We start from the raw sequence: 23060 nt of genomic DNA on the forward strand, positions 1-23060 counted from the left end.
AGCGGATGCTGTGCGACAGCCTTGACCATAACACTTAAACGCCAAAAACCTTCAAAGACCAGTTGCCACTTGCTGGCTGTCAGTCTGCGTATGAGTCTAAGTTCGAGTCTTACCCGCAGTCTCAGTTAGACTGCTATATGTTTATTGAATTCAACGCATAAAGGCAACTGCACAAGACCATTAATAAAGAGCTAAAAACCGAGCTGAAAGCCCGAATCTGGGTGGCAGCCTCAACTGAACTCTGCATACGAGCATTTGGGGTCTGCCGATGCCGACATTGAACTGCACAAAGCACCGATACGCGGATGCTGATGCATATCTCATAACGACGATGACAGCCAAGTGGCGATAGCTTCTCTTCCGGATAGCTTGGCCCACTGAGCGGTCTCACCATCTGTCGAATTATGTGTAATGAGGGTAATTAGGGTTCAGACCTGTGGCGTGCATTGGCCCCTGAATATTGTATTTAATTGAAAGTGAAAGCCCATTTGGGTTTTTGGTACCTGTGGCAAAGCAAACTTAAATTTAAAGAAAATTTGACACATTTGAGTTAAGTAAATCAGTGCAAAACAGTGTCATTGAAATACTCAAGACCCGCCTTCAAAAGCAAAACCATTTCCCCATCTGGCACCAATTTGTAGCCACTTGATTTGCATTTCTATAAAGCGCGGTTTTGGGGATGCAATACTGTTTTGGGTGTTTTTTATGTTCCTCTGCAACACGGTTTTTAAACATAAAATGTAAAATACGTTGGCTTTTAGCAATATTTTAGATATAATGGCGCACGGGGTTGAGAAGACGAGTCAAAATGTTTGATGTGTGAATCGATATACACATCATTTATGTCTGTAAAATATTTTAGATTATTAATTAAATCCTAAATACAAATAAAATATTAGTAGAAATATTATAATACAATAAAGAATATTATTTAAGCTATACAAAAAAAACAATATAAATAATTTTAAAATCCTCACGCCGAATCCGCAGTGCCATTTAGCTATGCACATGCTTACGACTCATTAAGGCATTTTTAAAATATTTCTCTTTGACTTTTGTTTTCTCCATTTGGCTCAACTTCCGAACTGATTTTCGCCTTTTTTGACCGAGTCATTTGCCTTTTTTGCTGCTGAACTTGAATTTTTTAAGTGAAAAAAAAAACTGCAATCGCATTTATTTCAAAGACACGTGCCAAAAAGTTGTCAAGTACAAAGTTCGATCATTTGTGAAAAACAGAATAAAAGGTTTAATGATCTGCGAATTTGTTATAGAAACTAGCACACGGCGAAGACAATGACGACGCATAGAACACAAGGCAGCGGAGGAACCAGATCGAGATCCGAGATTTCGGAGACTAGACCACGGCTGCTCATTTCATCAAGGGGGTCAAAGTCAACTCAGTTTTCGCCCAGTCATCAGCAGCTAATGCTCGCAAATGCCCTCGCCTGGCAAACTTAAGTCAGCTAATAACCCCAATGCGGATTTCTAGTTCTCTGGGGCGATATTTGTGGCTAGGCATTAGGGTGATGGCAACCGAATTGCCAAATCGCAATCAGCCATCTTAATATAAATTCTTTATTGTCAAGAAATAAAAAATATGGCTTAATAAAAGTATCACCAAGCCACAGTTTAGAAGTCTTTTCAGTTGTTTATTGTTTGGATTCGCATTATGTTTTGTGATAGATCTGCAATTATAATGTATACGGTGATATAATATCGTAGGCTCCATTCGCGTTGGCTCTGCTGTCCGAGTGCTTGGATATGGACGCGAGATGTATGGTGTGTAGTGTATAAGTGTGCATGTTAAATCAGACCCCATTTAACGACAAAAATGTATGTTCACTAGTCCATACAATCCTAACAATTCTAAGCGATATATTCTAGTTCCACAAAGGGATATTCTAATTGAATAACTTAAAGTAGAAATTGCTTGGATGGCTTTTTGAAAACTTTCATAGCAATGGTAACCCTGAGCGGCAGTCATCTCGCGATGACTCCTAACTGGTTATTAGCATTTTGCCAATTCCAGATGCAAGCTATCCTGCACTACCCCAAAAGGTCGATCAACTTAGATTAACATTAAAGAGACGAATTGGAATTTTATAAATAATTGTACATATATTGATTACTCTACTGCAGATTTGATTCGACAATCAACTGTGTTTGCTAGGTTTCTTTATGTAAGATTTTGATGATAAATGCGCGGAATTTTACTGTGAGTTTTTGTGTCGCAAATATGTTTCCGTCGAATTTGAATAACAAGGTACAAATGCTCACCAAACGCTAAAAAGGTTGCATTGTAAAACTGCGCTAGTTCGCATTATTCTTTGTATGAAAATGAATGGGATTGTATGCGATTTCACGATGATTGATCCTTGGCATCTGCTTCAGCATCTAGAAGGTTATTGGTTCGATGGGAACGGTGCACTCGCTGTACATCACGCGGTACATGGCCATTTCGGAGATGCCATGGTAGTGAACAAAGGCAGCCGCAATGACCAGTATGTGGAATATCTGATGAGATTGGCCCTGCGAAATATAGAATGTTAGGCGAGTCCAAAGGTCGAAATGAATCCAAAAACCTACCCAAATGTCGAACTTGCCAGGGAACCAGCGCTCGGGAACACGGAGAGCATACAGCAGGGCGCCAAGGATGTAGAGAAGGCCTACAAATTATATATAATCATTAAGTTATCATTATAGTCCTTATTTAGCAGCACTCACCCATGAGAATTAGCCAACCCAGACTGGCACGGCTCATCTGGCTGAACCAGCCCTCCATGATGCTGTAGTGGATCGCTGGAATCACGCCGGACAGACCAAAGCTCATGAACACGCCAGCGCGCAAGGGCCGAAGTGCCGGCTCCGAGAACTTGTCCCACAGCGAGACAACGATGGAGAGAACGCCAAGAACGCACACCACAGACAGATAAATCACCTTCGGCTGGTAATGACAGTAGAAGCCATAGTACAGCCAAGGCACAAAGGAGCCCATGATCAGCAGCGCAATTCCACAGTAGTCAAGTCTGTAGGCATAAAATAATCAATAAAAATGCAATAGCAACAGCTTGTCAAAACTTACTTAGAAAACAGTCTTCCCATCTCTACCGAGTGACAGCTTAGTGTGTGGAATGCGAATGAGAATCCCAGGCACACAATGGCCCCGATGAAAAAGGCGCCAAAGACAATCTTCTCCTGAGTTTGAATCTCAACCGAGGGACGCGAAATGAAGTACAAAGCCACGCCGATGAAGGCAATGCAGCCCAAGAGATGTGTCCAGATGTTGCCAGTTTCCGTGTGCACGCGGAAAATCGATTTGAAGCAAGCGCGGAATGAGGGAAGCGGTGGGCGATGACCGCGGTGTAGAAAGTCGTTATCCTGCAGCCACTTGGGTAGATTTTTGTAGTGGCACACTTTCCAGCTAGCCTCCCAGACCTAGGGATAGGATAAAAAGTTAGTAAAGGATTTAACGAAATGGGTAACAAACAAACAACAAGCCACCACATAAAAAAAAGACAGTCACAAGACATATACCATTTATTGAAAGGAAAACAAAATTGACAAAATATCGAAGATCTTGATAGGGTATCTTCCTCTTATGCCAGTCTCCACCTGGCATAAACAATTCGCTTACCTTGCGCACAAACTCCTCCGCCTGCTCGGCGGCATTGTGGGCCAATGCGCCCAAATCGATTTCATCGGAGAGAACGCCAGCCTTCAGCACTTCCGTCATCTGTGGGATAGATTGATAAGACATTAAAGCGTCCTCAAACCGGATATGAAAAGCTGAGACTACGGGATCGCAAAGAAAAACTAAAAGCGAATGGGACTAACGACTCTTTTTTCATCTTCCGCCTCGACTGCGTCCTGCTGCTTGGCCTCCTGACTGGCATCCGGCTCCAGATCCGGGTTGACACGCACTACAACCTCCGGCTGGGTCTGCATATTGAGCGGCTAACAGAGATTCGAACAGAACTAGAACTAAGTGTGCGAAACAATGAGCGTTCGTACTTTGAAGCTTCTACCAGTCGCATACTCAGTCGGCTCAATTTGTTTAGACGTTGTTGGCGGAACAAGAAAGCACCGAATGCGTTCGCGCGATAAGATAAGCGCGACCGAAACTGTCTTCTCTCCGAGCATTATCAGCACCGTATCGACGAGAATTTTTCCTATTTTTCTAGTATCTGTCGTGTAAAGGCCTATACCTAAGCTTTTCGAATTTAATCTGAGCCTGACCTTTCAGCCAGTCAGCAAGATGTGCCGATTGGCAAAAATATAAGCCTGAAATCAAGGAATTATACTTGACAGCTTATGAGCAGGCATTAAAGGCATAGATAGATAAGGTTTTACTTTTATACGGCTGTGAAATAGGGTAAAAATTGAGCAATTGTATTTAGTTAGTCATAAACCAAGAGAAATGGTCAAGATAAGGTTTTACCGCCTTCGACGGCTATGGTAAATTTAAATGTGGCAACTAGTCATTGGGCCAATGCAACATTTGTATTGATAAGAGTTCGACATTCAAATGACTGCCTGCGCAGTCGGAAAATTGCGACTAACAAGTGGCAGAAGATAACCACTTGGCGGCGGGTCAGCGATAAGAGCTCACCACATGCTTTGTTGATTTCAACTTGTACTTTTCCACCTAAGGGAACAGCAGGTTGGTAACCCCAACTCACCTCCGCCTCGATCAGCTGTGTGTCCTCCGGAGTGGAGGGTAATGGGCAGCCGGCATCGTCCTCCTCGCCCAACTCATCGTCGTACTCCAGGAGGTCCAGATCATTGGGGTTGAGAGAATCCTCGGGGCCCCAGCCGCGTCGCTTACGCAAGATCATCTGCACCTGCTCGAAGATGTCCTCGTCGGATCCTGCTGAGCGCAGAGTGGCCGTGGTGGTGGCCACTCCCTCGGCCGTCGAATTTCCGGCGGCATCCATGCCAAAGGTGGCCCTGGCCCGGGTGGTAACCTCCACTTCAGCAGGTCCACTGCTTAAATCGCCCGTCGAGCTGTGTCGCTCGAGAAGATTAGTGGCCGAATCCATGGCCTAGATGATCCCGGATCCGTTGGGCACTCCGCAAATAGATTCTGTAATACAAAACGTTTTGCTCAATATGATACGTTTGAATTTAGTTGCTCGCAGGCAATGTGAAACGGTTGCTAGTTCAACGCTAGCTTAACTGGGAAATGCGATATGTATTTGTTTATTTGTTTATTAGTTTGTCCCGATCGCTTTGTATAGTATAGTATAGTATGAAACGACCTTTGTATTCCCCAATGAATCGGTTTATGTGCAGTGCAAGTGTGTATCTGGTTTTTGTGAGTTTGTGTTGCTTTGTGTGTTTATCACTTAGGGAATTAGTTGCCAATTGAGATTTTACATAATGGGGTCCAAATGGGACGCGGGGTTTTTGGTGGGTTAAAGTGCAAGTGCGTTTTCGGGGAAACCTTTATAGAGAAATCACGATCCACACGAAACCCAGTGAAAAGGCCACGTGTAAAGGGAATATTACCAACTGGTTTAACCCACACCAGCTCTTCAGTTGCGCAGTTCAGTATTCATTTTCCCGAAGTTTCAGGCAGGTGAAGGGTTAATCACTCGATTTCACTGGCGATTCGTCACTATTCACTTACCACTCGAAAGTCGCGCAATTGGCGTCACTTCAACGGCAGGACCAGAAGTCAACACTGGCGCAGAAAACTACTTGCTGCACTTGTTTTAATTAAATACAATTGCTGTTTTTCATCTGTTTTCCCATACAATTTTTTTTCTGATTTCTTTCAGTGTGGCTGCCTTTGCGGAAAAGGAAAATCTCTGGAAGACATATGTTATAGCAGGAAATGCGGTCATACTTGGCTCCAACAGCTGTTAACAACTGCCAACACTGCTTCGTCTGTAACAGCAAAGTAAAACAGTATGGCAGCTCCCTAAGTTGCCGCCAAAATTTAAAAACCCAAAACACAAAATCTCATTGCTCCCGGTAAACAAGGTGCTTTCATTATTACTCAAACATGGTTGGGAGCTCACAACTTTTTAATGGCGATCAAAGGTGATCATTCTACTGGTTAAATATTGGTTATTTACTTAAATACTTCACATACAATATACTTTTCATGAGAAATTGTCGACCGTGACGAAATTACAAGACGTAAATTATCAGAATACAGTCTTTCTCCTCAGTTCGTTAACAACAAAGTTACAGAGAAATTGTTTTAAAAACTTTCCTAAAGCCCCTTTTTGAAATCAATTAACAATGAATCAATGATGTCAACTCAAAACTGGTAGTGTTGAAATGGCAAAGTAAACTCCCGTGGATTTTGCCTACTTAAGTTTGCATATATATGCAATTGGTTAGGTTCCGGAAAGTCAGAAAGCTCATCGCCGAGCACTTAAGGAATATACTGTCTTATATAACAAAACAAGAACTAGTGGTTTTTAAATTTAAATAATAAAAGCTTAAATTTAGATGTCAAAATGACTTAATTTTTGCATTTGTATATTATAGCCGCAAAAAATTAGAAAATCAGTAGTCGGTAACAAGTGTATGTTCGCACAGGAATAGTTCTATGAAATTAATAAAAAATGTATATAACGAAATTTTTCAATTAAATTGTAAGATTTAATCAAAATTACGGTATTTTAATCTTTTAAATTATAAAAACCATAAAAATGAAAGCCTATAAACAAAAATTACTACTTGATATAGAAGAAAAATATTTAACTTCTTAAAATTCCAAATATTTTGATAGTCAGGAAATATAACCGACCATGCAGGCCTAATAAAAATTCACTTGTTTGGCTACCTCTCATAAACGTAATTTAACTACTCCTTAATAGCGCCCATAGAATATTTATTGGATATGTATAAGCAAAATAAAAACTATTACGTTTAGGCATTTTGCTTTGTTTTATTAAATCGTTCAAAACGAAAAAAGTACCTATAGAACTTGTTTTCTTGCTTTCCTCATGGGCACCACATAAAGACGAAACCCTATTGACGAATCCGGGCCAATAACATCAATCAGCTCTCGGCGTTCTGATCAGCTCCGTCAGAAACTCGGCCAAGGAGCAGATTTCGCACAGAGACCCCGACTAGCGGTATTAATCGACTGTATTAATATTAGTAGCGCTGAAGTTCAGGGTCAATATCACGAAAGAGAAACGCCGATAATATGCGCCGTTTGAAAGACGAGCGGACGATAACAAATGCAAAACGGCTTTTTGCTTTTGGCCCGCCGCCATGTGGCTCAAATGGAAATGCTAAAGACCCGGAAGAGCGGTGACCAATACAGCTGCAGTGCATCGACTTTGGCAAATATTTGAATATTTGACCGGCCACTTAGCACGTGGGTGGAGCATTGGGTCACATAATTCGGGATTATGGGAAAGCGAGTGAAATTTCCCATCAATGGGCCGGCTCATCGCTTCCCATCGGGCTAAAAATGTGTTAACTACGTCCGAAAATCCCTGTTTGCGTAAGTTAAGTAAGTGCCCGTAATAGAGTTGGGGCGTGTCGCCTACATTCGTACATATGTGTGCTGCCCATTGAGTCCGTCTGAATAACGTGACAGCGATAATAAATCAATTGTCCAGCGGTTTATTTAAAGCCAATTTGGCGGCGAGGAAAGAGCACACAGAAAAAAATCAGCTAAATCGGTCAGCAATTGGTACTCAAGCACACTAAATTAATATAGCTATCATTCACAAATAAAGTAACTTACTTTAACTAAATAAGGACATTTTAAAGGTAAAATATTTTAAAGGGGTCTTAGCCAGGGTTTTTTAATGAACTGGGTAGATATTTAAATAAATATGATTTAATGTTGTATCACTTCTTACTTAGTACTTGTTTTTAATAAATGCTTCATAATATCTCAAATTGTTATACCCGTTACTCGTAGAGTAAAAGGGTATACTAGATTCGTCGGAAAGTATGTAACAGGCAGAAGGAAGCGTTTCCGACCCCATAAAGTATATATATTCTTGATCAGGATCACTAGCCGAGTCGATCTAGCCATGTCCGTCTGTCCGTCTGTCCGTCTGTCCGTCTGTCCGTCTGTCCGTCTGTCCGTCTGTCCGTCTGTCCGTATGAACGCTGAGATCTCGGAAACTATGAGAGTTACAATACTGGGATTAGGCACGCAGATTCCTGAGATTCCTGCGCAGCGCAAGTTTGTTTCAGTAGAGTGCCACGCCCACTCTAACGCCCACAAACCGCCCAAAACTGTGGCTCCTACAGTTTTGATGCTAGATAGAAAATTTTAACTGAAATGTATTGTTCTCATCAATACCTATCGATTGACCCAAAAAAATGTTTGCCACGCCCACTCTTACGCCCATAAACCGCCCACAAACTTCAAAAAATCGTAAGTATGAACGCAGATATCTCGGAAACTATCAAAGATAGAGAATTGGGATTTCAGATTTAGATTCCGTAGCCTTGTACGCAGCGCAAGTTTATTACGCGAATATGCCACGCCCACCCTAACGCCCACAAATCGCGAAAAACTGTGGCGCCCACAGTTTTGATGCTAGACATACAAATTTAACTGAAATGTATTGGTCTCATCAATACCTATCGATTGACACAAAAAAAAGTTTGCCACGCCCACTTTAACGCCCACAAACCGCGAAAACCTGTGACGCCCACAATTTTTATGCTAGATAAAAAATTTTAACTGAAATGTATTGGTCTCGACAATACCTATCGATTGATCAAAAAAAATTTTGCCACGCCCACTCTAACGCCTATAACGCTTAAATCTGTATAACGCCGGTAGGTGGCGCATTTTAATCTCGCTTTGCTGCTTGCATATCTCCATTTAGCTGAGTAACGGGTATCTGATAGTCGAGGTACTCGACTATAGCGTTCTTCCTTGTTTTATATTAATTTTGTTGAACAAGATCAAAATGGTCTGTGGTTTTCTAAAAACAATATCAAAACAAAGACATTGGGATGACGCAAAAGCCACTTCACCTAAGTTATCACTTAAAAGAGATTACTATTAATAAAAATGTATATTTTTAATAATACTTCAACCCATTTTGGCAAAACTTAGACAGCTAACGTTCTCTCAAAAACGTATCCCTAGAATTTTCAGTGGCATAAAGGCAAGATCTCCCTCGCTTTTTGTAGCCATATAATATTAGTTTATGATGATGCATGATGTAGTATGCTGTGTTAATTAAGTTTTTACCATACATTTACAGATACTTTGCATATTTCATTTAGCTCTGAAGAATTCTGTACTTAATTTTCGCTGTGTACTTTTTTGCTTCCCTCTTTGCTTTCGTTTTCTTTTTGCCGCTCTTTTTGCGATAGGATCTGCATGCTTTTTTGGCCAACCGGGAAAGGGTTAATAAACTTGTTCAAAATAAACCAAGAAAACCCAGCTTGGTATGTAGCTGCTATCGCTAGCAGTTTTGCTTTCTTTTCTCGCCTCAGACATTCGCTTTAATTGCTTCAAACTTGACCTTAGCACCAGAAAGCCAAAAATCACTATAGAAACCAAAACTGAATAGTGCTAAACGAAAAACAAAAAAAAAGAAAAGAGCGCGCAACTCGAATTGGCCATTAACGCGACTTCGACTTGCATCGTATCGAACCTGGCCGAGTGACGCAAAAATGTATTAAAAAAAAGGTTAAGTATACGCCGAGCGGGCCGAGCGTCGACTGCGCTGCCCGCGTCGACGGCGGCGGCGGCGTCAAATGTTGGCCGGTCCGCGAAGCCCGTTCATTTTGTTTATTTATACAGCCGAGCGGGTAGAACTCCATATTAGTGTCTTCTTGGCGTTTGCCGCAGTCGAGTCCGAGTCTCGAGTCCGTATCTGAAGCTGAATCTCCAGGCTACGGTCGTGCGACAGTGTGTGTGTGGCAGTGCGTCGTGTGTGTGTTAGCCAAGTTCGAGCTTCGAAGCAGGGAATCCAGAACCCAAAACTCAAGACCCAACAGGTACGGAAGTGATATCAATTTATTTGGGAAGGGGAGGCGAGTTGTGAAAGTGTTGCATAAATTAGAGAGCAGTTCTTGGTTCGTTTTCAAAGTGGGCCAAAACTGGATTGGCCGTAGCCATTGCCCGTCTAAGCCTGGCTAACTCTGCTGCTGCAACTTCGACTGCCACCGTCTGATTTTTCTCGTCGACCTTAACCCAATGCATCGTACATAGATTAAACGCTGAAAACTGGCTTGAGGAGCTGCAATTTTGCCAGTCAGCCAAGGCCAAGACTCTGGCTGCAGCATTGAGGCGGCCAAAACTAAACGATTTGAACTTGTAATCGATTGCGATTCAATTTGCAGCTGCATCGGTCGACTGGCCTTGCCAACCAGCCACCTAACCATCCAGCAACTGGCCATTATCCACACCCCCTCGCGAAGATGACCACATTTCATGGTTAGGCAAACAAATTAGAAGTCCGAGTTCCCACGAAGAGACCAAGGGGTATATAGTATATCCGTTACAGTTTCTAACGAAAACACAGACGCTCCAAAAGTTTAGGCCAGGAAAAAATCCAATTATCGCTGCAAATATTTGCCAAGTAATTAAAGGTTGTCAGTCGGCCCAAAAAGTCACCGGCAACAAACTCTGGCTGGCTGTGCACAGGAAGAAATGGTACTTTTGGGGAATTATTCGGAAATTATAAATATAAACAACTACCGCTTCAAAAACATTTTTCAATAACAGACAAGCATTTATTAAAATCACATTTTTCCAAGTCGAATATTATTTAGAATGAGATGGTCATGGTACTTGTACTCATATTTTATATGGCGGTATCAACCCAGAAAAATACTTACTTGTTTCTGCTCCTTTTTTATTTTTTTAACAGCATTTTTAAAGTATTCCAATAATTATAGGTATTTAAACGTATATTTTTTCCCCGTGTGGGTTATAGTTTTGGATGTATATGTGGCGTTTCTGCGGTTCGCCAAGTGCTGGCTGACTCGGCGCGATTTGCTGCCTCCTCTGTAAATGCCTCGGCTGGCAGAAAAAATTAATTTACAGCGCTAAGCAAGCATGAAACCATAAAACATGTGCACTTGACACAGGCAAAACTAAATGATTAACCTGTTGCACTCTTCGAGCCACGTCGGGGAAAACAATGCGCACGGCGTCGGAAAATAAAATTAAACAATTTTCGGGTTACTCGACCCGGCGTCATACCCTGTACTTAGAACCCATGCCATTTATGGAGTGAGCTATTCTGTTGCATTGCAACACCTCCCAACTTCGAACCCTCAATGGGTACGGGCTAATGTTAATGTATTCGGGAATTTCACATGGCTAATTGCTGTCATTCGGCGAACACTCAAGTGCGTGTGAAAATCGTGCTGCGAGGCCTGTAATCTATAGAAAAACATCCGCCCCATTGGATTACAATATACACAGGCAGCTAGAGATAGAAAGTTTGGGGAAGCATCTTTAAAAATAAAAGCTGATATTTTATAGATCTTAAAATTACTAGTTACTAATTAAGTTACAATAACTTCAAGACGAAATCCCAGCAGTAAAATATTTTAACATATCTTAAAATTTACTTGATCTAAAAATTCCCGAACCGAATTATATTAATAGAAATTGTTTCCTGTGTAGACACGTGGCGACATAACACCAAAAATACCTCTGCCTTCTAGGCGCAATCTTGCAAAATAAACATGCAAAACTTGCAGCTTTTGCTTGTGGCACATTAACAACATTTAAATCGCAGCAAAAGATACAGATACAGATACACACAGACAGATATAAAGACAGATATAAAGACAGATATGAAAGACTAATGCCCCATCGGCCTTCATTAGATTTCGAATTAGTGGCAAATTAAGTTGTTTTTACTCAAACCTTTTATTTTTAGAGGCAAAATCGTAAAAATTAACGCTTTTTTCGGTGCTTTTCCGCACCGAGACTCAGACGGACAGCGCTTTTGGGTATTTAGATACTTTTCGTATTAGTCACAACATTTGGAATTATGGCAAAGCCGTGTTCGAGTGCTGGATAAACCCAGTTCCGAGTATCGAGTATCGAGTATGGAGTATCGCCTCTGTCCGTTCTGATAATGCTGACAAGGCAGCTGAGCTCTTAAAGGGTACAGAAATTGGCAAAAGCGAAAATCAATTATGCATACAATACACATAATTTTAATGCGTGCGCGGCAATATGTGGCTGTTGCTTCTGCGTTTATTTTTAATTTATTTAAGGCGGAAGACCTGGGCATAGAATCAAGCTGCTGCCGGCAGAAGTGGCCTTTAGGTGCTCCGAATGTGTGGCAAAAGGTGCTGGGGGTTTCCCAAAAAAGGGGGCCTATACCATCATCCAAGGGGGGCAGGTGGATCAACGTCAGCAGCTGTGAAGGCAGCCAGTGAAACACTCGCCTGACTTTCAATTGGCGTCACATTTTTGGTCGATGATCATCGTGATTATCATCATTACAATGATGATGACGATGCGGCAGCCAGCTCACTTTTCCTGTCTCCAGTGTCAGTCTATCGAAAGCCAAGTGTCTTGCATACGAATGGGAATCTGGGAATGGCTATACGGCTATACGTCTATATAGCCAAATAGATATATGGACATGGGAAGGCGATTCCGATTCCGATTGCGATTCCGATTGGGATTGCTTTAACCCTGACAGAGACCTAGTCCCAGTCGCTGTCGATCAGCGGTAGTCAGCACATATCAATCATACGCCGAGTGTGTCCAATTAGCGACTGCTGCAGGTGTTTGCTCTGTTCTTCGACCAGACTCTCCAAATCTAATTACACGCCATGTGATCCATGAAGAGTGCTGCCATTACAAGAAGAGAACAAATCTCCAGTCATCGCAGAATCATTATAATAAAGCAGGCCCTGCTGTCAAAGTACAAAATATATTAGAATCGTTCAAGTTTTACTCCGTTCGGATCTGCAAACTGGATATCTTTTAGCATAGCAGCTAATTATACAAACTAATCTATATATATATATCGATTCGAGAATCTTCTGCCGAACGAGTTCCGGTTTGAGTTGGCTAGGTCAGTGGTTAATGAAGAGAACAGCAACCGAATCATTATGTAATGATCAAACGAAACGAGTTCTGGCTGCCATGTAATTGTATACATTTGATGGGTCATTTGCAATCAAACTCTTTCCGCGTGCAATTTAAATAACAATCAGAGGCAAGAACACGAGTTCTATTGGCCAGAACATTAAGTCCGTGTGCCGCGGCGGTCTTAACTGAAAACGAAAAACATATACACAGATGCCCAGATAGATGCCAAGATGAATGCCAAAGTTAGTCGAAACTTTAGTGCCAAGGCGAGAAATTCAAATGAAGCCTTGAGTGCGGCTCTTTTCAGGTTTCCAAGCCACTGACTTGCGGTCGTGGTTAAGTCAAGAATCTAAGATCTTAAAGACATCTTCGACAGATATGACTAGCTATATGGTTAATCTTTGTCCCCCGACTTGCTGTCGTCATTCATCATTCAATTGGGGATAGCTTAATAAGCGATTTCTTCGCGCCTTTCATTAATAAATTATTGGCGTCGCTACAAAATTCCAATGCAAATCACGCTCCTCGGCAAGCCGAGCTGAAAAAAACGTGCCGAGCTTCTCCAAGTGATCGCGATTTAGAATACCTTTTTTCATTCAATATTTTGGCAACGCGGCGTGCGGACGTCGGGCTCTGAATTCTCGATTTTGGGCGAAAATTTCTAAAGCTCGAAAATCTTTTCTTCCAGTTGCCAATTGCAGAGCCAAAATGACGACCTACATGAAGATTGTCGAGGAGCGCATCTCCGGTCTCTCAAAGGGAGTGGGTAAGTTGAAAAGTAACAACATAATATATATGATATATACTAACTCAATCTGTTATTCCCCAGATGAGACGGTGGACAGCTGGTTCCTGATGAGCTCCCCTGCCCCCGTGGTGGGCGTGGTCCTGGTCTACCTGGCTTTTGTGCTTAAGATCGGACCCGAGTACATGAAGAACCGCAAGCCCATGGACCTCAAGCGCATCATGGTCTTCTATAATGCCTTCCAGGTCTTGTACTCCATTTGGATGTGCCGCACGGTGAGTCTATAAAAATTAGCGATCCTGACTTATGTATTATTCATTTTTAATAAGCCACGCGCAAAATTGCGGGATAAGCTAGATTTGCATTTGAATTTTTGTACTTTTAAAATTCTAGTCTTGAACCTAAACATAAAATTAAAATTTAACAATTGTTAGACTACAAATTGCGGAGTAGCGCTGCCTTTTAATGAATGAATGAATGAACTCTCCCTATTGTAGATCACAAACACGTGAATGTCCAAATGGAATTTATTTAAAATCAAACTATAAAAAAAAGCTTTAAAAAAGCAGTAAAAATTTAAAAAATACAGCTATATAATGGTGCCTAAGAAATCATTTCAGCCCTAAGTCGTGGTTGATTTATATAACATAACATAATAACATAACTTAAGAAACTTACGCTGAATGGGGCCCTGCGATTTCTGTGGCACCCCTTTAATTTATTTATCTATATATGTTGTTAACCTGTTTAATAACCATCCCTTACCTTTCTTACAGTCCATCCAAGAGAGCAATGTGATGGCCTCGATCTTCTCGAAGAAGTGCGAGATCAACCGCACCAGGGAGCAGAACCTGACCCTCTACTCCGGCGCCTGGTTCTACTTCTTCTCGAAGATCATCGATCTGCTGGACACGACGTTCTTTGTGCTGCGCAAGAAGGACAACCAGGTGTCCTTCCTGCACGTCTACCATCACACAATCACGGTGCTCTTCTCCTGGGGCTACCTGAAGTATGCTCCTGGGGAGCAGGGCGTGATCATTGGAATCCTCAACTCCGGAGTGCACATCATCATGTACTTCTACTACATGGTGGCCGCCATGGGACCCCAGTACCAGAAGTACCTGTGGTGGAAGAAGTACATGACCAGCATCCAGCTGATCCAGTTCGTCCTGATCCTGGGCTACATGCTGACCGTGGGCGCCAAGGGCTGCAACATGCCCAAGACGCTGACCTTCTTCTTCGTGGGCAACACCATCATCTTCCTGTACCTGTTCGGCAACTTCTACCGCAAGACCTACAAGAAGGCCAAGAGTCTGGATGGCGGCAGTCGCACCACCGGCAGCAGTTTGGCCCAATCCGCCCTGAGGGCCGCCGGGGGAATGGGTTGCATGCCCCAGACGATGAACGCCGGAAAGCACATCCTGCAGAACGGACAGTCTGGAAAGGCCTACCTCGATCTGAACAACAACAGCGTGAAGCCGATGAAGCTGGAATGAGAGAGCGATACTACCTGGTATCATTGGGTTTTCAGTTATTTAGCAATTACGTCCTTTAGCGCGGGGTTTAGTTCGTAACTCTTATCTTTACCTTTACCATTTATCTGTAGTCTGCGGAGAATAACTTGTATAATGTTTATATGCCGGGCAGGCGACGATTCAAACCCAAAAAGTAGCTAGAACCCTAAGTGTGTGAATGTGGCCAAGTTTGACTGAGTACGTGTTAATGTTTTTCTAGCTGAGTGTGTGTGTGCTAGTGTGATAGAGCTTATTAATGAAATGCAGCCGTAAATCGTTTCTCGAAACAAGAAAAATTCAATAAAACTTTGATTTTGTATATTTAATAAAAACCAAACGGTGTGTCTGTGTTCTTTGCCGGCGAAATTCGGGTTTTGAGGTTTGGAGTTTGGGATTCTGGGGTTTTCTATTCTGCACGAGGAGCAACCTCTTCATTAGGCAACCGAACCGGATCCCATTGGATACCATTATTTATGATACTGCCTGCCACGCGCTCCAGCCACCCGAAATAAAATTATGCAGATCGGGAAGAGATCATATATTTGCCGGCCATAAAACATGATTAATAGCTGTCGGTTAACCACTGATTTTGCCAATTGTCTCAGCTGCAAATTAACACTTAGAAATACATTTGGCAAACAAGTTAGTTATGCTACCCATTTCAGAACACCTTTTTTATGATATATGAGAAGCGCACTTCTTAAAAATAGAATTGGGAACAGAAGAATTTAAATAAATTTAACTTTTTTATTTACTTAATCTCCTGTTTTTTCAAGTGTACACGTGCTGGGATGATTATGCAACATTATGAGCCGACCTGTTTTCTGGCCCGGCTTAGACACCCTGGCGACGATTGGGAGAATGTCGTTGCCAAATTAGAATTTCTAATCAATTTTTTCCCTCGCCTTGACTCACACATATGCCCAGCATCACATGTAGCAGTTTTATTTATGCAGATTGCGAATAAAAAAGGCTTGTTGCTTTTTCTTCTCATTGGAGTCAAAGTTCAAGGGCCTGAATAAAAGAGTTTGATATATATCATTTAGGTAGGCGTGTATTTATAAACATGCCCTCGCTTTTTGCCAAATTTGCATAGGTCAAACTCTTTTTTGCGGAAAAACAACAACGGCCTGAAAGTATACCCCAAATTTTTATTATGGAAATTTTTCTGATATTTCTCTGGTTCTGTTCTGCTTTGTCTTGAACCGGGACTGATAGAATCTATGCTGATCAATCCATAAAACTGGAATAATATTGGCATATAAGCTCCGGTTGGACCAGAAGATAAACCGAGTTTTGGCTCAGAGGTTGTCTTTTTTTCTTTCTCGTGTTTGTGGTCAAGATCAAGGTCAAGCCTCCAAACCGGCTTTATTGGATACAGTATACTGTATCCGCACATCGGATGGCCGCAACCCCACTTGAAGATGCGTTTTCACTTCCGCTTCGGTTCCGTTGTGACTGATCGATCAATAAAAGGCTGCGGAATTTATCAAAATCTTATCTCGTCTGCTTCTCAAGGTGCCTGCGAAATGAGCTCTAATGAGTGGCGAAGTCGTGTTTCCAGAGCCTCGTAAAAATTCATGAACTGGACCTGCTGCATCACCCCAAAGACCTGTTGTTCTAGCCACGCCCATTCATATTCAAATCACCCATCATTTTACGGATGTCTTGGCTTCCGCAGCTGAATGAATAGATTCGACTCTCTATATCATCTTTTGCTTCGATTTAAGTCGGTTCCTTGAGAAAAGGTTTCCTCAAGTGATTTATCTGAGGTTAAACAAGATCATGAATGGTTACATTAGGATGTGAATGGGTGTGGCTGCTCTTTGGGAGATACCCCAATGCTATCTTCAAGACAAATAAGATTAAATGCTATGACTCTATAAATAAATATTGAGTGAACACTGATGATTACAGGAAATGGCTTTTTCTGCAAAATTTTCAAGGCCAAATACGATTTATTCGCTCAGTATGACACCAATTTAAATGGATCTTATTAATTTATATAATTTTTCAGATATTATTATTAATTATTCACTAATTGAATTATTTATATTCACTATTTATAGCTTGGCGCAAATTAAATTAATTGCTTTTAAAATATCATTATGTTTTGTATGACGATACCATCTAAATGTCTTCTTCATCTAAAAGTCTTTAAGACAATATTTCACTTTAAGTTTGCTATTAATTTTAGAAAGAAAAGATTTTCCTTTAAAGGTTAATTAGCATATGTTCATATTTATATATTTTTATTTTTAAAGGTCATAACTACAAAAAGTGTCCTTAATAACATTTATCTTAGTGATTTCACCACCATAAGCTCTAAGCCCCGCCCATTTCCCATCCATCAAGCAAAGAATAAATCTCATTGTTTTTTCGATATTTTTGTAGAAAAAATTCTAGATTTATTTGTAAAATGTGTTTGTGTTTATTTTATGGGTTTGTTATTTGCTAGTTTTTCACTTGTTTTATGCCTACTTTACATACCACACGTATATAAAATCTAACGAAAACACATTCGCATGCGTACCTACACTTATTTACACAACTAACGCTTCTTCTGCCTGTTTACTTAACTTAGTTCAGTTTTGGCCGAAAGACATACGACTTCTTTCATTTGGTCCGCCAGATGCGAACATCAAACGGAGCGATGATGACGATGGCTGCAAAAAGCAATTTCAACTGTTTGAACATTTACATTTACATTGACATTTACATAATATGTGTATCTGTGTCTCGAAAACCTCATTTGCTCAAATATATATTCGTCTCGTTTCTTATTTTCTTATTTTTGCGTGCTTAACGTCTTTTTGGCGGCGGATTACTTAAGAAATTAGTCAACAAGGTTGCACATAGAACATGGGTGGTTTGTCCCGCTTTTTGTACGAGTATTGAAGGGGGATTGTGGGGGTGGTGCGGGCGGGTGGTGGGTGAGGTTGGGTGGGTGTGGGTGTTTGGTCTCTGGACCCCTTCTACAAGGCCTTCTGCTTCTCCTGCTGCAGTTCAATCGCCTTGTTGAGGTCCTTGGCACATCCATCGTTGTTGTTGTCCGCCGACAGAGCCTTTGCCTTGGCGGCCTCCTGTTTCTTCTTGTAGGACTTCTGGTAGAAGTCGTTGAACAGGAAGTAGAAGAAGACTGCGTTGGGCAGGGTGAAGCACACCGACCACCTGGGGTAGCCACAATCGGTATACAGCAGCTGGGTCTGGTGGATGAAGGCGCAGCAGAACTGGATCTGCAATGGGAAGAAAATGGTATGGTCATGGGGTTAGTGGTGTCTACAAAAGTGGTGGACATTTTGGGTGTTTTTATCTTCCATGTCTAACGAAACAAAGCATTCAATTTCTAATATAACCCTTTACCCCGCAAAAAAAGAATCAAATGCTCTTAATTTAAGAACTCCACTTCCCACCTATACTAGAAGAAACGTTCTTGAAATTAAGAAGCAACTATTCTTTGGATTGGTTTTAGATACAAAGATATCTTGAAGTAGAGATGAAAGTGCAACCCAAGAACTCTTCATCTTGATTTTGAGAATTTAAGATTGAATGAATCATGAGTACCATTTGAGATCGAGAGAACGGTTTTGAGAACGGATTTTGTTCTGGGTATACAAAATAGAGCGATTTATCACTTTTCGATCGAACACTAAATTATATACTTATACATTTTATACCCTTTTTAATTCCTGTTTCGTTGTTTTCCTAAAATTGTCATTAAGTGGGCTGTAATTATTATATTAACCATTTTTAAACACTTTAACCTCTTAGACACTCAAAATAACTTCCGACAGTAAAGAAGCTAGAGCAGTACTCACCATCTGCAGGTTGGTGATGTGCTTCTTCCACCACAGGTACTTCTGCATCTGGGGTCCGAAGGCGGAGAGGAAGTAGTAGGAGTACATGATGATGTGCACGAAGGAATTGATCCAGCCGATGAAGGTACCATGTCCGCCGGGATAGTACTTGCTGGTGCCCCAGCTGATCATGGGCATGACGGTGTGATGGTACACATGCAGGAAGGTCACCTGGCGGTCGTTCTTGCGCAGCACAAAGAAGATGGTGTCCAGCAGCTCGGTGATCTTGGCCAGGTAATAGACATAGACGACACGGGCTTCACGATAGGCCTTGGGGGTGCGGGACCAGTCCACCGGCTGGCACCGCCAGCTGTAATACTGCCAGATGACCACGCCCTCGTAGACCATCCACACACTGAGGGCCACCTGGAAGAAGTTGTAGACGAGCAGGGTGCGTTCCAGCTTGAAGGGCTTGCGATCCTTCATGAACTTGGGTCCCCAGGACAGCACGAAGAAGAGGTAGAATGCGAGTATGCCCAGAAGGGGCAGCGGTGACTTGATGAGGAACCAGTCATTGGTGCGGGGATCTACAATTACCCGGTTATATTATGTTCTTATGTTTTTCCAAGTAAAAAACCCCCACTCACCTGCCAGATCTGTGAACAGAAAGTTCCAATAGTCCACCTGCGTTGCGTTGACGGCTGCCATTTTTAAATTCTTCAGTGGCCTCTTGCTTCCACAAATACGATTATATAGCTTCGATCGCTTCGGTGTGAAATTCAAAAATCTGCTAAGCCTGCGTCGCAACGAACGAGTTTTGCGAAATCTAAATGGGGGATAGATTGGAAGGGAGTCTGGATGAGCGAAAGATCTTTTCGAGTTTCAAGTTTCGCATTTAAGTTATGTTAATGCCATTCTCGGGCAGCAAATGCCATTGCTGTTGCCGAGCCCAGGCAAAATAAATAAAATTAAAATAATAATCAGACGCAAAGGAGAATAGCTAGTGTGACGGTGACGGTGAAATGCCGTGAAATTATCATGTAACAGTAACAGTAAATTATATTCATTATTATGAATTAAACAACCGCAGCGCACAACAGCCCGCAACAAATTGGTGGCCACCTTATAGTCATCTAGTCATATATGGTTGCCCCATTGCCTCACGGCCCGCGTAAATTGGGTACTGTCTGCCTGCCTCACGTGTGGAACGCATAAGACTGAGACCCACTCTCAAAGCCAAAGCCATGGAAATTATGTTTGTGTTGTGCAGTTCGTAAGAGATCTCAACAGAAGCCGTTTTTAAAAGTGGGATTGAGACTGTGAGTGAAGTACTCCTCCACTCCCGATGATTAATCATCCCAAAGAACTGGCTCTTCGAAGGACCATTAGAGAACCAACAAGCCATGCTAAAAATCCACACAATCACGTTCATTGACTTGAAGTCTCACACTTGAACTTGGCAAAGGCCGATTAAGACCACAATAATCGAATAGCATTATGATTTCTTTCGTCGTTTTCGAGGCTATTCTGATCAGCTTCTTGGTCCAGTGTGGAGTGTGCGAAGTGTGAGGAACAAATTGAAATAATAAACGAGTGAAACGGAGATATTTCGAAGGGCAAGTTGGCCAACACTCCAGCTATCAGCCGTCAACAGGTTTGGCTTCGGCTTTCCGGTCATTTCCTGCACTTCAGCTATGGCTATTTGAATATTACGTGCAACATTTGGCGCAGAATGGGGCCAGAAAATTGAGGGGTGACAAATGACGGCAATAAGCCAAAAGGTGCTAAACGCTTTTGTTGGTCTGAGCCAAGAAATTCCAGTTTATCAATTTTCAGTTGGATCTACGACCTTGCTAACCATAGGTTTCTGGTCAGAAATGGGTGGGAATTGGTCTACGAAAAACCTGACAACTGTCGCATCTTTTGGTCGCCGTCGTGTCTGGCTGATCATCGCCAGTCAAATCGGAGGCATTTCCACTTGGTTAGTCATTTGGTAAATGTCCGAAGATCGCGGACCTTGAAAACGCCTAGAGTGAGCAAATAGAAAATTGTGTCACCTATTGCCCAACTGTCAAAGCCGAAAACCCGAAGGCGGGTTTGTTTTGGCAAATTAAAATGTGTCGCAAAAGTTGAACGACCTTGACAGGTGGAGATCTTTAGTCACCTTATATGGCAACTGTTCTGAATGAGACTTTTAAATTTTTTGAATGGGAGAGAAAGACAAGAAATATGCCTTAAGCTATGTTATAGAATTCACTTTCAAATAAAGATCACAATCCTTATTCAATGATTATCAAAAGAAAAGGATTTCATTACTTTAATATCATATCATCCGAGAGCAAAGAACCAATTTTATCATTATTCATCCTAATGATATGATAAATCAAAGTCTAGAGAATGGACACACTTCTTGAACCGAAAGAATATACTTTTTATCAAGACTTGAAACTGATGTTACTTTTGATATACGTTCTCCGAACTATGATATCATTTTTTATGGAGTGGTTATTGGGAACTCTTGAAGTAGATTTGAAGCCCATGGCTATGGAAGACAAAGACACAAATTCTATAGTTCCTCTTCTCAATCGCATTCGATCTGATTGATCACTCGGATATATAGAAACACACACTCGCACACACAAATGAAGAGCTTTGGGCACCTGTTGCAATCTCTTCGATTGCCGTGCACTTAATTTTTGAACGACGTCAGCGACAACGCTTAATGTTAACACCGTGACAACTGTTTTTCAGTCTTGTTCCATCTGCTTCTTTTCTGAGGCTGATATGAGGCACTATATGGTGAATTTTAGTATAGTTTCGTGTAGTATAGTATAGTTTGGAGGAGGGAGAGACCTTTGCTGGCATCCGCTACCCACGAGACTTGTACGCGCACTGAACTACTCCGCCGAGGTGTACGGAGCTATGTATAAAAATTTTGACTATAGGTTCGATTTGGCGCTGCTGTTTCTTCGCCGCTGCTCTTCGATTTGTTTTTGTTTCAGTTTCTGTGTCTGTTTCTGTTTCTATTTCAGTTTCAGATTTAGTTTTTGTTTAAGCCGAACTTTTGTCTCGGCTATTCGGCATCTTGCTCATCTTCATCTCATCTTTGACTTTAGCTTTAGCTGTGGCTTTGCTCGAGATGTTCTTTTGTGCCTTGTGGATGTGGAAGTGGATTCAAGTCGTATACGTTATTCGCAAATGTATGGAACGATCGGCTGGTCTCGTTTTCCTATGATAATTGCAAAGACAATGTTGTGCGTGTTTTGCCGGCTTTTTGTTGCTGCAGGCCAAATTCGCTTGGCTTTTAATTCGTTTTGTATTTGGCTGTGCAGCCTTTTGTACAATTAAAAGAATCATAAAATATTCTTCAATAGTTGTCACTTTTCGATCGATTTGGTCAAAGCAATTGCGGTAGAACTTTGAGGATAACTTTGGAATGACAAAATATCAAAATATATAATGTATAATAAATATGTTATATTTAAAATTTTAATGAACTATAATAAATGATTAAACAGAAAATGTTTTTAAGAGTTTGTTTTCTCAGATTTGTTATAGATAAATATAAAAATTATTTTATTATTTATTTTTTCAAAAATTAACCTAATAAATTTTATTTTATTCATGCAAAACAGGGACCAATGGTTATAGAGTTGTTAAATTAAATGTCATATAACTCAAAACAGTAAACATGACAAAATACTTGTTTGCCTACAACCACAGAAACCAGAATTCTAAGATCAAACGAGAAGTATTCTTTGCACATATATTTTTAGCCTAATGATACTTTCATTTTCCCTCAATTTACTGCCCTTCAAACACCCTAAGGCATTATTGAATTCTCAATTCTCAGTTATTTATCGGTTCCTCTGGGCACTTTCATCATTAGCCAGAGAATGAAAACAAACTTTACAAATAGTCTTGAATAGCCACAGAATGAAATTTTCATTCTATTTTGTTTTCTCCTGGTAATTCTTACTTCTCTT

At 41.3% G+C, this 23060-nt stretch overlaps 3 protein-coding genes across 5 annotated transcripts; 1 reads left to right on the forward strand and 2 right to left on the reverse strand.

Moving 5' to 3' along the window:
• Positions 1–2098: 2098 nt before the first annotated feature.
• On the reverse strand, positions 2099–5808 carry AdipoR (adiponectin receptor). 2 transcript variants are annotated; one of them, XM_017077487.4, is made up of 7 exons: positions 5630–5808; positions 4680–5083; positions 3635–3733; positions 3083–3435; positions 2725–3026; positions 2587–2666; positions 2099–2529 (listed from the first exon to the last, which is right to left on the reverse strand). In XM_017077487.4, exons 2-7 carry the CDS (start codon positions 5037–5039, stop codon positions 2395–2397), a joined length of 1329 nt encoding a protein of 442 aa, XP_016932976.3. In that variant the 5' UTR covers positions 5040–5083; positions 5630–5808; the 3' UTR covers positions 2099–2394. The 2 variants fall into 2 exon arrangements, with proteins under 2 accessions (XP_016932976.3, XP_065721898.2); XM_065865826.2 differs by lacking the exons at positions 4680–5083; positions 5630–5808 and adding an exon at positions 3835–3988.
• A 3964-nt stretch (positions 5809–9772) lies between these two features.
• On the forward strand, positions 9773–15614 carry bond (james bond). Of its 2 annotated transcripts, none has more exons than XM_065866103.2 (4): positions 9773–9948; positions 13707–13784; positions 13848–14038; positions 14540–15614. In XM_065866103.2, the coding sequence occupies exons 2-4, from the start codon at positions 13727–13729 to the stop codon at positions 15257–15259; spliced, it is 969 nt and encodes a 322-aa protein (XP_065722175.2). In that variant the 5' UTR covers positions 9773–9948; positions 13707–13726; the 3' UTR covers positions 15260–15614. The 2 variants fall into 2 exon arrangements, with proteins under 2 accessions (XP_065722175.2, XP_065722176.2); XM_065866104.2 differs by lacking the exon at positions 9773–9948 and adding an exon at positions 12929–13001.
• Positions 15615–17676: 2062 nt separating this feature from the next.
• On the reverse strand, positions 17677–22075 carry sit (stuck in traffic). The gene is made up of 4 exons (XM_017077484.4): positions 21928–22075; positions 19722–19900; positions 19096–19661; positions 17677–18513 (listed from the first exon to the last, which is right to left on the reverse strand). Exons 2-4 carry the CDS (start codon positions 19780–19782, stop codon positions 18253–18255), a joined length of 888 nt encoding a protein of 295 aa, XP_016932973.3. The 5' UTR covers positions 19783–19900; positions 21928–22075; the 3' UTR covers positions 17677–18252.
• Positions 22076–23060: the final 985 nt, after the last annotated feature.

This window comes from Drosophila suzukii, chromosome 3 (assembly GCF_043229965.1).
Source record: "Drosophila suzukii chromosome 3, CBGP_Dsuzu_IsoJpt1.0, whole genome shotgun sequence".
Classification (NCBI taxonomy): domain Eukaryota; kingdom Metazoa; phylum Arthropoda; class Insecta; order Diptera; family Drosophilidae; genus Drosophila; species Drosophila suzukii.

Bases quoted from the DNA above. Each gene is read 5' to 3' on its own strand.
- AdipoR (XM_017077487.4), bottom strand. From the start codon at position 5,039: ATGGATTCGGCCACTAATCTTCTCGAGCGACACAGCTCGACGGGCGAT. The intron at 3,436-3,634 runs GTAAGCGAATTG...TCCTATCCCTAG, and splicing joins CGGAGGAGTTTGTGCGCAAG to GTCTGGGAGGCTAGCTGGAA. The intron at 2,530-2,586 runs GTAGGTTTTTGG...TATATTTCGCAG, and splicing joins CTGGCAAGTTCGACATTTGG to GGCCAATCTCATCAGATATT.
- bond (XM_065866103.2), top strand. From the start codon at position 13,727: ATGACGACCTACATGAAGATTGTCGAGGAGCGCATCTCCGGTCTCTCA. The intron at 13,785-13,847 runs GTAAGTTGAAAA...GTTATTCCCCAG, and splicing joins CGGTCTCTCAAAGGGAGTGG to ATGAGACGGTGGACAGCTGG. The intron at 14,039-14,539 runs GTGAGTCTATAA...CCTTTCTTACAG, and splicing joins CCATTTGGATGTGCCGCACG to TCCATCCAAGAGAGCAATGT.
- sit (XM_017077484.4), bottom strand. From the start codon at position 19,782: ATGGCAGCCGTCAACGCAACGCAGGTGGACTATTGGAACTTTCTGTTC. The intron at 19,662-19,721 runs GTGAGTGGGGGT...GGGTAATTGTAG, and splicing joins TCTGTTCACAGATCTGGCAG to ATCCCCGCACCAATGACTGG. The intron at 18,514-19,095 runs GTGAGTACTGCT...TTCCCATTGCAG, and splicing joins ACATCACCAACCTGCAGATG to ATCCAGTTCTGCTGCGCCTT.